Source organism: Phocoena sinus, chromosome 7, assembly GCF_008692025.1.
Source record: "Phocoena sinus isolate mPhoSin1 chromosome 7, mPhoSin1.pri, whole genome shotgun sequence".
NCBI classification, from domain to species: domain Eukaryota; kingdom Metazoa; phylum Chordata; class Mammalia; order Artiodactyla; family Phocoenidae; genus Phocoena; species Phocoena sinus.
The window spans coordinates 87,848,554-87,863,073 of record NC_045769.1 but is presented as its reverse complement, the minus strand read 5'-3'; the positions used below and the strand labels follow the sequence as shown (position 1 = coordinate 87,863,073).

The following is a 14,520-nucleotide window of genomic DNA, read 5'->3' as shown; positions in this document are numbered from 1 at the left end:
GGCTCTATGGCAAACCGTTATAAACAAAACAAAGTGAGCAACAGTCTGCAAATTTTCTCATTCAGTCAAAAGACCTGTGGGAACCATCCAGCTTTCTCAGACTGGTAAAGAGTCCATCTTTAGAGAGGTCCCCAAGATGATGGAGAATCAACATTGTGATGGCATTGCCATCTCTCTCTTGTTGGCATCCTTGTCTGGAAACTGTCTCAGTTGGCTGTAATTTTACTTGAAGATTAAAGCACAGATTTTTATATGTATCTTCTGTTCTCTGAATGTAAAAAATATAAAATACACCTACATTCATTTCTCACTGGTAGTCTTGTAATTCAGCAGATTTCTGTTTTTCATTGAAACCTGGAGTTGAATTATCTTGAGCCGGAAGGCATTCAAGGTGCTGTTTTTTGCTCAGCTATATTTTTCTATAAGCACCTAATTGTTTCCAAAAGTGATGTACAGTATGCAAAAACCTGAATCTACTGCAAAATAAGTCTGTACAGCACTCACGTTAACAGGTGTTCTCATTAATGTAAGTAGACATGGAACAATTCTTGAATGTTTTATAAATACTCATAATCATGGCCCAATATGTTACAATAGCATAAAGATACATACTTCAACATCTTTCATCCTTGTTGTGCAATCTCAGCACTTATTAACAGAAGACATGTGTGAGTAATAAACTAGGGGCAACAATACCTATTTCTACTTAAGTCACTGTATCTTAAATTAACTAATACTTCTAAATAAAAAGTTTGCTTGTTTATTAATGTTGATAATGCTTGACTGAACATAATGGCTGCACCATTGATGGACCAGCAATGAGCACTTTTGCATCACTGAGGTTCTCTAAAGGCTTGACCCATTAACCTTGGGATTAACTCTCGAAAATCTTCAACTGTATCCAGTTTTGAGTATTGTCAGCTCTCAATTAGAAAGATCCACACATAGGGCGAGATTCTTGAATGATCTAGTATAGATTACCCCTGCAAAACACATGCTTTGGAATATAATCAAGAACATTCTATTCTAGCAATATGCATTGAAATACAGGCCCACTCTTGGTGCTTCCTGAGTCCCTCCACGTTTAATCCTATTGTCTGAAGTCTAGGGCTTATTGACTGATGGGAAAACATAGTTTCAGATTGTTGTTCCCAGTCTTCAAAATGGATTGCCTACTCTACTCTGATAAAAAGTGTTATCAGGGGGCTTCCCTGGTGGCGCAGTGGTTGAGAGTCCGCCTGCCGATGCAGGGGACACGGGTTCGTGCCCCGGTCCGGGAAGATCCCACATGCCGCGGAGTGGGTGGGTCCGTGAGCCATGGCCGCTGAGCCTGCGCGTCCGGAGCCCGTGCTCCGTGACCGGAGGGGCCACAGCAGTGAGAGGCCTGCGTACCGCCAAAAAAAAAAAACAAGTGTTATTAGTAGATATCCAAATAAACTACTTACGTTGCCTGACAGTACACAATGGTATTTTGACTTTCAAAATTCTATTACAATGGAGGATGAGTTAAATACTGTATACTATGGCATATCAAACAATAGGATGTAATGCATTCACTGAAACGTATAAGGTAGATATAGCTTACCTATATATTATTTACTTAGTGCCCCTTAGGTGTGGGTTATGCAGCCATATACTGGATAGACAATTGCCCTTGGCTTCAGAGTAATTATAGTGTAGTGGGGGGAATAGAGAAATCAATAGGGAACTGCAATGGAGACCAGTACAGCCTATGATGAAATAGAAGCAGGGTATCACAGAAGCACTTAGGAGGAACATCTATTTCAGAGAACGCTTTCCTGAAAAGCTGACATCTAAATTGATTTGAATAATATCATAGAGGAAGGCACAAGGTTCTGCACAAGGGAAACAACCTACTCTGAGGGAAGAAATAAGAATTAGTATGGGACAGCTGGACAAAAAAGAAAAAAAGAAAAAAATCAATATGGCTGGATTGTAGAGGTGCAGAGGAAAATGTGGAACAGGGGGGCTGCAGAGCAGGTAGGTGGCAGAGCACACAGGGTCTGGCAGCTTGAATTAAAGGTTTTATTTGCACTGCAGTGTACAGCTGTGGGGAATCTCAGAATGATATCAAGCAGAGGAATGGGATGATCAGATCCAAATTTCAGAAAGATCACTATGGCTACAATATGGAGCATGGATTGGAAGGGAAAACATAGATGAGATGGTGGGGAGACAAAAAGATATTGTCATTAAATCCATGTGGAAGATGATGGTAGTATACATAGTTAAATACATTAAAATTCCATAACAGTATACATGACTTTTCGTTAAAATATAAACACATATAATGTTTATCCATGAATCAAAAAAACTGAACAATAGCAATTTGGTGTACCTTGGGAAAAGGGAAATTTTGTGTTTGTTATACTTTTATATTTGGTAAGAAACTTTAAATTGGGCATTTCTTAAGTAAACACAGAAATAGTGACAACCATTCCAATTTGAAAATAGTGGGGACAGCAGATTCCCAAATGTCATGTGACTAAATGAGTAATTTTGCACAGTGAACATAGCTCAAGCTAGAAGCCGATCTGTGGTTGGCAGGGATTGACTGGTGGGTACCAGCGAACACGAGCCCTGGGATGATGAGTTTACCTAGAGGCAGTTGCTCCCCCCAAATTTAAAAATTAACGTTAACAGCAATAAAACTCTAAGCTGATATCTTTATACACCAACTGCTTTGATTAGTCACTTTTTCAGTCGTTTTTCGTATGAGCACCACGGGCAAAAGTTTTGGTGTAGCTGACTGCAAACGTGTAGAAACTGCTAAACTATCTACTAATTACTTGGATGGTATTCTTTGATGAATATTGAGAAGACTGTTTCTCAGTAGTTAAAATATTTTACTACAGGTAAAAGAATGAACATGAGTTTTTTTTTTTCTTTGTTTGGGTTTGGGTATTTCATTCATAAACAGAAAGGTAGAGTGGGCAAGTGATTCAGGGTGTGAATGTTCACTACGGGACCAGTTTTATTACGCAGAACAAATCTGTGTTGTAGGAATGCAGGGACCAAATTATTTGAGTGTCAAAGGTACAGTTCAATTTCAGTTAAAAAACACTGTTTCTGGGAGGGAGGGAGACGCAAGAGGGAAGACATATGGGAACATATGTATATGTATAGCTGATTCACTTTGTTATAAAGCAGAAACTAACACACCATTGTAAAGCAATTGTACCCCAATAAAGATGTTTAAAAAAAAAACAAAAAAACAAAAAAAAAACACTGTTTCTTGAAAGTTTGACCTTAAACCTTGGATTTCAGAACACACTTAAAATCTGTCCTGTATATTGCCCAACATTTGTTTACTTTCCATTAAATAAGAAATTGCTTACATGAGCAGGTTATTTTGATATGATGACACCACTGAGGGTTCCAGTAAATGTACATGCAAATCAATCAACCCCAAACACATTGAAAACATATCCAATAAACCTCTCGAAACTAATGAACTCACGTTTGTTAACACAAAGGGAGTTGTGGATACACAGGATCCTTTGGTGGCCAGGCTCATTTAGTAGCGTGTGGATTTTAGAACATTTCTCAGAGTCAGAAGAAACAGGGTAATTATAACATAAGGTTCAACATCTTTAGATATGTAGAACATTTTCCGTTGCTTAAAACAAATATTCCCTAAGAAAGTATAAAACATTTTTCTGACTTGCAAAGTTTTTGCAGTCTATCATTTAAATTACTTAAATAAAGGGAGCTTTACTGGTCCCCAAAGCTGAGAATATAACACCCTCCATGCATATTAGCTTGATCTTCTTGACAGACCAGAAAAGTGTTTGTGTGTGCCAATTAAAACGAAAATGGATCCCTAGTGGCTTGTTCCTCACCCGACTTCTGAAGACTGCTATCATTGTTTGCTAGGATAAGGCTGCTATCCAAAGTAAACAAACTTTTCAAAACTTTCATGACAGATGGGGGTTACAAATGCATTTTAATAAGAGAGTTGCCAAAGCAACTTTTTTTTTCTAATCAGCATATATTTACTTAACATCTAGCAACATTGGGAACACAAGGCAGATACTTTCTCACAAAATGTTTTAACAAGTAACATTTTTGGAAAGGCAAATTGAAGACCTTTTACTTCTAACTGATATTTTACCCTCAGTTTTATGTTAACTTTGCTCGACATGTTAAGAAAAATGTTAGGAGTTACTCAAACCAGATTGTAATTTGAGACAGACATGCAGCTTGATAATGTAATTTCTTTGGTGGTCATAAACACCTTTGAGACCAAGTAATTTAACTATTAGTATAACCATGACAACGTCCATATCAAATGTGGAGTGTGATGCAAGATGAAAAAAAAATGTTAATCTGAGGGTTTTTTTCAAAGCATTATTGCTTCAATTTTAGGTCTTGACATCTCACTATGATGTGGCCAAGATATATATTTTTATGCTATTAGAATTAAATAAAGATACAACCAAAATTAATAAAAAAAAATTTATTTTCACTTCAAATGAATTTGCTATACTTTGACATAACTTTTTATATCTACTTAATTTAAACATAATGGTTTCATCAAGAAGTCCAAAGTGTCTCCAAATATAGTAGCAATTAAATTCCATTCCTCTTAAATGGGTAATCTGCTTACTTATAGAATCACTGTAGCCACACGATTTAACATTTTTCAAGGCTCTTTGGATATCTGGCATATTTTATTACACATTTCCTATATACAGTTTCAACTTTATTAAGATGGAATAAACCCTCCTTAGGCTCATCGTCAGAGTTTGATCCTAAGCAAAATGTGAAAGATACTTAGTTCAAACATAGGATTGTTTTAGTTCTTTCTAGAATCTCAGAGAGTTTTTTGGGTGCTCCAATTCTGTTTTAGATTTTTTTTTTTTTCGTAGCAGGATAGTAGCTGTTTTTGAGGGGGAAAAAAAAAGAAAACATCTGAGAAACAATATTGGTTATCTTTTAAAATTGTGCTATCTTTAGCATAACAGTAAAGAAACAAGCAACTTTTGTCTAAGATCTATATTCCAAATTTCACAACTGAAACCAAATCATCATGGTCCTTTTCCCATATGCAGAGTCCTTGACTGTATACAACTGTTTGCTAAGAACTAGTGAACTAGAAATCAAGATCTTTGTAATCTCTTAATTCTGTCATTTAAAGTGATGCCAATTTGATAGAATGGCATTCTCATTTTCCTCATTTGCTTCATTTTCTTCATTTGCAAAATTACTTTATGATAGTGGAAGAAAGCTGCATTTGAAGAATGTTTAATATGTGCTTTGAGATCATTAAAGCTGTTATCATTTTGCATACCAAGTGGTAGTATTCATATCCTTAATATACTAAAGTTCTGATAAAGTCAACCTTTAAAGAATAACATATCATGACCAATAGTTTATATATAATTCCATGATACAAATGTGTCTGCAGTAATTACTCCCTCCTCTGAAATCTTGACATGAGCATTGTCTGTGCCACTCACATTGGGACTTAGTATAAGCCATTTTCTATTGTTATTTATCCTTATACTCATGTGTCCTATTTATCCAAACAGATTGTGAGCTCTTGAGGGTGAGAGTTGTGTATTCTTAGCTTCTAACAATGCGCCTTGCACTTAATAGATGTTTAATCAGTCCTTATTGATGATTAGGGAGATGTTCGGTGAGAAATACATCTTCTCATTCTCCTGAACTAAAATTATGTGTGGGGTTTATTCTGCAGTAGGTAAGTTGTTACTATCAAACAGGGGAACACATGTCACTTGTTAACTCTAGCACCTTTGATAGTCTCCCAACATTCATTTGAGGTCAACTGGAATGGAAGTAGCCAACAATATTTAACCATCAAATATGTTTTACTGATGAGGTATCTATAATGTAAAGTTGTTCATTGATCATTATCACATACATTTGGTTATTATTTATAAAAGACTGAAAAATAACTAAAGTAATATGTCTATAATGTTTCCTCTATGGAGCTATGAATAGTTTTAATTTGTTTTTTCATTATCTTTAGTTTTTCTAAATTCTCCACAGTAAATTTTTTTTTTTTTTTTTTTTTTATTTATTTATTTATGGCTGTGTTGGGTCTTCGTTTCTGTGCGTGGGCCTTCTCCAGTTGCGGCGAGTGGGGGCTGCTCTTCATCGCGGTGCGCGGGCCTCTCACTGTCGCGGCCTCTCTTGTCGCGGAGCACAAGCTCCAGACGCGCAGGCTCAGTAGTTGTGGCTCACGGGCCCGGTCGCTCCGCGGCATGTGGGATCCTCCCAGACCAGGGCTCGAACCCGTGTCCCCTGCATTGGCAGGCAGACTCTCAACCACTGCGCCACCAGGGAAGCCCTCCACAGTAAATTTAATGTCTTACAATCAGGAAAAAAAAAAGTGATGTTCTGAAAATTTTTTGTTTCTATTCTGGTAAACCAAAGTATGGAAAATGTTAATAATATAAATACCATCCTACATATTAATTTCTCATTTAAATGAACATCCAACAGGGGAAAGACTAACCGCCAGAATGCATTTTGACAAGAGCAGTACTTAATTGACAATATTGAAAAGGGCAATACTTAAACATAAACCCTACTCATTAAAAGTCCTTTAAGCAGCTTTAAATTAGCATAACTGTACTCCATTTGTTAATTAAAGGTTAGAAAACAAATTTCTTCTCTCCTTGTCTCTAATCAGTGAAGTTTGGAGTTGGGATGTACCTGCTTTCATCTTCAGAGGAGCCCTAACAAGGACACAGACTAAGTTATGTCCCTAGCCCAGGGAAACTATTGCAGAATTAACACCAGAGTCTTGAGGAATGTGTCTGTTCTGAGTGTTGCCCAGTGGATATGCTTATGTAATTTCTTAGGCATACACTTATTACCAGCAAGAATTCAGGTGGTCATTATTTAGCGAGAAAAAGTTTCAGGCAAATTTCCTGACAGGTATTTAAATATATCTATTCTTGACAACACCAGAAAATTTCATTGAGACAGCTTTGGTGCCAGGATATATCCCTTCAAAATACAACTTAGTGGAGATAAGGGATTTCAAGAGGTATTTGTCTAAAGTAGTCTTTGAAGCAAAGTGTAGACCAACAGCTCTTGCCTAAACCCATCTTTTCTGTAAGTTCTTCCTTCATCTACCTTATTCCAGCATCTGTCAGTTAGACAAAGCATGATACAGAAAGAATACATTAGCCTGGCTTAATATCAAATATTTTATGTCTGTTATCAGTTCTATATCACTCTATAGTGTCATCAGGAGATAATCAAACATTTAGTCAAAGCTAACATTTACTGATATCTTTTTTTTTAAGAGTGTTGAAAATTTGCTTGTTCAAAGTGCAAGTATGATTCAGCAAACCATTTATCAGAAAACCTAAAGAGGTAATGTTAAAAAAGTGGATTGAGAAACCTGAATTAAATGTGTTTTACCAGCCAAAGACTTTGAAACTGCTTTCCTGTGAGTGATTGGAATGGAGCAGAACAGTCAATTACTGACTGTAATTAAGAAGTGGATGCATTTAAACTGTAGAGAGCAGTAGCAGACTTCTCCAGACTGCCTAGTAACTTGAAAGATTAGTGGGAAGACCAAGGAAAGGATGTAAACTGTATCTTTCTGATAGTATGTTTTGAATGAATTGCATTCACATAGTTCTCTGATCCAGCTTCTCAAAATGAATTCATAAATCACTGATTATGTACAATTAATGCAGTAATATATTTGGACAAAGAAACTTTTAAAGTACATTTTGCTCTTGGTTGTGTTAGGAGTAAAGATCCCCTTTGCATTGCATAGCATGCACCAAAAATGCAAATGCACTGCTGAAGTACTTACATTTTATCACTGTTTGAATTTACTAGACTGAAAACTGAACCATACTGGCTCTTTCCTAAACCCTCAGAATATGTTTGTTTCTGGTACTTTGAAAATGTTCCTTTTTATAATTTTAATAATGGTTTATTTATAATGGCAGAGAAATAGGTTGTACACTGCATTTGGGCTAATTGATATTTCTTTGTGTATGTTAACAAATTGTTACATTATATAATACATTCTTAATCAAAATATTTACCTTCAGATTAGGATGAAGGTAGAGGTCAAGGCCATTACTAGTTTTCTTGCGTTAGTTAGAAGTGACCTTATATTTTTAGATGACTATTTCTGTGGCAGCACTTTATAAAGTAAATATTTGGAACTTTATGTAAGTAAAGACCATTGTAAGTGTGTTCAGATAATTAAGCAAACATCAGCTTAACTGTCTTTTACTAGATACATAAAACAGAGGACTATTTGGAGGCTATTTTGAGCCATCCCGAATCTTGCACGCAATTTTACTTTAAAAAAAAGAGTGATAGGGCTTCCCTGGTGGCGCAGTGGTTGAGAGTCCACCTGCCGAAGCAGGGGATACGGGTTCGTGCCCCGGTCCGGGAAGATCCCACGTGCCGCTGAGCGGCTGTGCCCGTGGGCCATGGCGCTGAGCCTGCGCGTCTGGAGCCTGTGCTCCGCAACGGGAGAGGCCACAGCAGTGAGAGGCCCACGTACCGAAAAAAAAATAAAGAGTGATAGGCCCTGGTAATCTGTCAAATGCTAGTGTGGATAATTAAATTCCTCTTATTTTCTAATCTTTCACTTCTCATAATTTGAATGTACTTTGAATAGTTCCTTTTCTTACAATTGTAAAAAGTTGGAATCCAACTCACTCAAGAATGGTTGCATTGCAGCACTGAGTAATGTTGCATCTCTAAATAGTTTTTTCTAAAAATCAATGCAAATGAATATATATGTATGTGTGTAATCAAAGATTGCTTTAAAACTCCAGGATTATTGTCATTAAATGTTGCCATAAGAATCACTGAAACCTTCAGAGTGAGCTATTTGGGGTAATAATTGTCACTTTAATGATAGAATTACAGAGACATTTTGTAGCATGATTTGTGATTTTCTGAACTTGTGCCACATTTCAGCATTTACCTCCTATTTAGAGGAAGTAAGGCTGAGAAGAGGTGACTAGCTCCTGACTGAGTATTTTGAAATGTCAGTCCTCTAAACCTCTGAAGCTTTGCTGGATGTGTGACAGTAGTTGGGAAATGTTCATCTTCCTGTTGAAACAAAAAGTCAACAATACAAAGGGAAAATCTTCACAGTTCAGATTGATAGCTTAATAGGAAGAGCGTGTCCACACCCACTCTAATCAAATTCTTGTCTAAGTAGTCCTTTATGTGTGAAATCAAGAGCATTGCTCTGTTTTCTGTAGGGCCACATTCTTCTCTCACAATTCCAGGGAGAAAAAGATTCCCTGCAATGAAAAACGTATAGTTGCATGCTAAATATTGCCAGCTACTTAACAGCCCTAAGAGTCTGGAACAGGAATGTTCATTTGATAAGTACTCTCCATGAGAGGTTCAAATATGTAAATGAACTTTTATTCTAATGTACTCCCTTTGTGGGGAAATTGGTCCTTTATTGCTTTCCTATAGGTCTTTATGATAGGAAAGTAGAAATAGCCAAATGTTATTCGTTAGAATGACCTTTCAGAAAAGTCTGCATTAGTCTCTTTGGTAAATAATCTGTTTTAGTGCCCTCCATAAAAGGAAATCAAATATAGAGATACTCTTTGATTTGAAAGAGACAAACAGGAAAGAGCCAAAAGTGCAGAATGAATTCTGACACACCCGGGTGCATTTTTCTGAGGTTCTGACTTAAGTGGATACTGTCTGCATTATTCTGAACTTCCTGGCTTGCTTTCTCCATGAGTTGGAGTAATTCAGCTTTAGGCCTACTCTGAGTTAATTGTTCTATTATTAAAACAATAATATATTGGTTATGACATGAAAAAATCATTTATAGAGAGCAGTTCAAAATGATCCTAGCCTCCCAGTTTCCAGAAAGACAATTACTGGAATACAAGAAAATATCTGAGTATATTAAAGTGTGTTTTTTAAAAAAGTATATATTTTTTAATGTAAGAGATCTATTTTTTTTTATATGGTTTGCTTACCTCTCTTTTTTTTTTTTTTTTTTTTTTTATATCACAACAGTATCAGGAAATGAGTTCCTTCTGCAGTCAGATATTGACTTCATCATATTGGATTGGTTCAATGCTATCAAAAATGCAATTGACAGATTGGTATGTATTTGTTTTAACTGTTACCTTTATTAATTAGAATGTAGTCATTTAAATCTATTGCTAAGGCATAAGCACACATGCATTTAAGTAGATCCTATGAATTGAGAGTTAGTAAGTTATTTTAAGTTTAAATAGTCCACGAAAACCATTTTCAGTAGAGAGGATTTGTGGAACTAAATGTCATTTGATTTCTCTCTTTCAAAAACACAGTGCATTCATTTTTTTTCTGAAATAACACAGACATTCATTCACTGAAGGCTGTAAAAAGCACACAAGAACTTAATAACTACTGAATTTTTACATTTTCAGTTTATGCAATCTATAATACATATTCTTAAAAATAAATATCAATGTATTTAAGCCCATACTCACTGTTACAATACCAGTAAACAATAACCCTTTGTATTGATTTTCATTGTTCTTCCAGCTAAGCTAGATTGTTCTTCTCATGAAAATTACGTATCTAGAACTTCATGAAATTACCCTAAATTCACACATTTAGAGTATGTTCTTAAAAGAGTCAAATTATTTAAAACTACTCATTTTATACTGTTTCTCGACCAAACATCTTACTTTAGGACACTAATATTTGCAAAATCTTGAGAAGAAAATATTCTTGAGCGCTTTTAATAATGTATACAAAAACTACAACATTTTTGTGTAATTTTACTGTGATTTAATCACACACTTCCATTATATAACTTTGGGATCAAAACTTTAAAAAATAAAATAACAAATTGACTTTTCCCCATCATCAATATAGTTCCCTTATCCAGGCACACATGAGTACCCATGCACACACACACACACACAGATTGCTGTTGTCATTAAGAGTGGACTCTGGAGTCAAACTTCCTGCATTCGAAAGTTTGAATCCAGGTTCTATCATTTACTAGCTGTGTGGCCTTAGGCAAATTACTTATCTCTTTTGGCTTCAGTCTCCTTGTCTGGAAAATAAGGATAATAATAATAATACCTACCTCATAGGATTACTGTGATGATTGAGTTAATGCATGGAGTGCTTGGGGTACGCACAGCATTTAGTAAGTTTTATATATATATATATATATATATATATATATATATATGTATATGTGTGTGTGTGTGTATATATATATGTATAATTATTAAATTTGAAAATTGAGCTTAGCTTAGGGGCCCTATTCCAAAATAATTATCTTATTTCAAACTTCTCTTTAACAGCAAAATAGATCACAGAACTATTCAGTGCATTTTTTCTTCCTTGTAAAATTATCCCATCTAATTGTCATTTCCAGCCAAAGGATCCAAGTAGTCCTTCAAGAAACCTGGAATTATTTAAAATTCAGAGATCCTCCAGTACTGAACTACTAAGTCACTATGATAGTGATATAAAAGAACAGAAACCAGAGAACAGGAAATCTTTAAGTAAGTATTTTCTTTTGACTTGCTCATTTTAACTCCGTTTAAATGCAGTGCTTATGAAATATAAATGCATTGAAATGAGATTTGAGCCAAACTCATACTACTCATGGAAGATTCGTAGCCATTTTCTGGCCAGGGATTCATGCACTGGAGGGCAGTCTGGGCGCTTTGCATGCGTCATTGTTGGTAATGCCTTTTGAAAAAATAATTGTTCCAAGGTCATGGTCTCTGCTTACAGCAAACCTCTGAATCTCTGAGTAATAACCATGGCGTTCAGATTGGTGATTGATTTTGAGAGTGGGAAATGTCAAGTATCTCCAAACCTTGGTAAGCTGACTATTTGATTTCCATACATTAAAAGATATATGAGTGACCAGCATAGTTGGCTCAACATAAACCAACAGACTATGCAACTTTGTACACTTTTAGACCACCAGAAAGATTTAGAAATATGGAATGTGGATTAGATGTCCTCCAAGGTCACATCTATTTCTAATATTCTAAAAGAAATGAATTTGAAATGAAAAGGACCAGTCTGTCCACTTATATAGTGACCTTGAGCATATCTCTTAACCTTCTTCACTCTGATTATTCCTCAATAAAGGGAGTTATGAAAAAGTGTCGTGCATATCTCACAGAGTTGACATGAGTCTCAGCTTCCTAAAAGAACAAGTAGATATCTCTGGAATTAGAGAAAAACAATTTCCCAAAGTCTTGTAAATTATAATACCTTTCTTGCATCATCTGTCTACCTACACTGAATCTTCTGACTCACCATTTTTTCTGCAATTTCCCTCTGACCGAAGATCAGTGTAGTTATATCCTAGCTTTTTGAACTTAAGGAGAACTCAGTAAGTAGAGAAAGGCTGATTATGGAATATCTCCTTATCTACATATGTATATGAGTAAATATGCTAGATGACCATATGTGTAGATACACATATTTGTGTGCATTAGAGAATATTATACATATTTATACATAAATGTACATGTACATTCACCCACATGACAAGAAAGAGGGAAACTATTTATATGTGATACTATATCTTCCAAATCTAAATTATTAGGAACCCAAATCTAGAAACAGCATGACAACTATGAGTAAGAGCACCCTTTCAAAACTGTCATTATTCAAAGAACCATACCATAGTTTCAACAACTGTTAGGTACATATTTAGGTAGCAGTTGTGTTAACTTAGAGCTTAAAATTATCAATGTTAATGTCTTGGACTGTATGGTGCTTTCCAAATTATTTGTGGAAGATAAACAATGCCATTTTTAAAAGTTTTCCATATGATGGTACAGTTTGAAGTTATCTCATTTGAAGATTTCTCTTGAATTCCTGGTCAGTCATTGTCCCTCTTGACTTCATATGGGATCAGACATAAGATTTTAGAATTAGAATTCAACTGTGAGTACATAATTAATGTTAACTACGTAAACATTTGTAGTGGATATAAAAGGATGCATGAGGCAATGAGCAGTAGCTCTGGAATCTCAGATATAATTTGCTGGTTTGGAGGAGACCTTGGCACATTTCTGAAGCCTAAAGCTCAGGAGAAAATAAAGGTTTATAAAAGTGTGTGTGAGAAACATTGAGGTAAATGGATTTTGTATTCAGCAATAGTCACTTGAAATGTTTTCAGACCATACTGGGGAAAAAAATTCCTACAGGTAGAATACCAGCCGCTTCTCTTTAGAATTTATTTTTAACTGGGAAAGACAGTTATTTGTCTACTTTGGGCTTAAATTCGATCCTGTCTAAAGACAAGGAAAGAGACATATGATTCATTCTATTCATTTCAAAATGTATTTAACTGTATAATGACCTCATATTCACCTTTTTCTATGCAGTTAAAAAGTAATGATAGCTAGCAAATACTGAGTACTTACTATTCAGGCATTGTTCTAAGTGCTTGTCTTATATTGATTTACTTAATCCTTCTACTAACCCAATGACATAGGTACCATTATTAACCCTATTTTATCGATGAGGAAACTGAGGCACAGAAAATTAAAGCAGCTTGTACAAAAAACAAGTTATGGAGACAAGTTTCAAACCCAAGCAAACCGATATTAGAGTCTGTGCTTTTAACCATCACACTATAGTGAAGTGAACAAATAAAAGGTAAACTTAGTTTATATCAACCTTGGCCTTGGGTGGAAATATTACATTAAAGATGAGATCCATATAAATCAATAAACTTAAATAGGGACCCAAAAACATATTAGCAAAAGAATTAAAACCAGATGTTGCCTTTGGACTTTGATTTCACTGTTAAACTAAAAGGGTCATTTAATCTTTACTGCTAGCCCTAATTTTAGAAAATGCTTCGTTACTGTATTTTGGTGGATATTTATAGTTGTAAGCCTTTTTTAGGACTAGTATATTTTTTGCAACGTAGGATACAGTTAGTATCCATCTAATACTTTGAATGAAGTTCATTCGGTATTTACATATTCATTTTCATTTGAAAGGCATAATGATTGACCCACCCACACAATATCAAATTAGCTACGCATTTAAAATAGTGATTGGCATATTTTATATTTGATGCTTTTTAAAATATTTTTTCAAGTAGGAAATACGCTCTGTGAAACCCCTCTGATCTCAGTCCCAGATTTGAGCACCCAAACTTAGGTTTTTAAAGCATGCATTCGGTTTTATGTCACCCTCTTGAGATTAAATAATTATGTGGAGTTAGATAGTCACAGTGTCTCCTTCCTTATTAGCAGTCTAAGAACAAACTTTATTGTCAGTTTGCTGCCTTTGGCTTACTGTGCCCTTGATGTTCCCACGAGTTTTGTCGCCAAGATTGTAGACAGATAAAGCCAGAATTACTTTTTTTAAAGGCATGTGAACATCATTAGCAGCTAACAGGTGGTCATTTCATTGTCCAGTTTCTCTGTACAACATGGGAAAAAAAATATGTACTTTCAGTGAGTGAATCAGAAAGTTAAGTGCTTAAATATACTTTCCTTTTTAAAATATGATTCT

The 14,520-nt window shown here is 35.3% G+C and overlaps 1 protein-coding gene across 5 annotated transcripts in view; it reads left to right on the top strand.

The window, feature by feature from the left end:
- The window catches only part of ARHGAP15 (Rho GTPase activating protein 15), a 623,633-nt gene that overhangs the window by 308,812 nt on the left and 300,301 nt on the right, over positions 1–14,520 (top strand). For all 5 annotated transcript variants that reach the window (XM_032637027.1, XM_032637031.1, XM_032637030.1 and 2 more), the window contains 2 exons: positions 10,020–10,118; positions 11,396–11,525. In XM_032637027.1, coding sequence (XP_032492918.1) covers positions 10,020–10,118; positions 11,396–11,525 — 229 coding nt within the window. The remainder of the gene's footprint in view (positions 1–10,019; positions 10,119–11,395; positions 11,526–14,520) is intronic.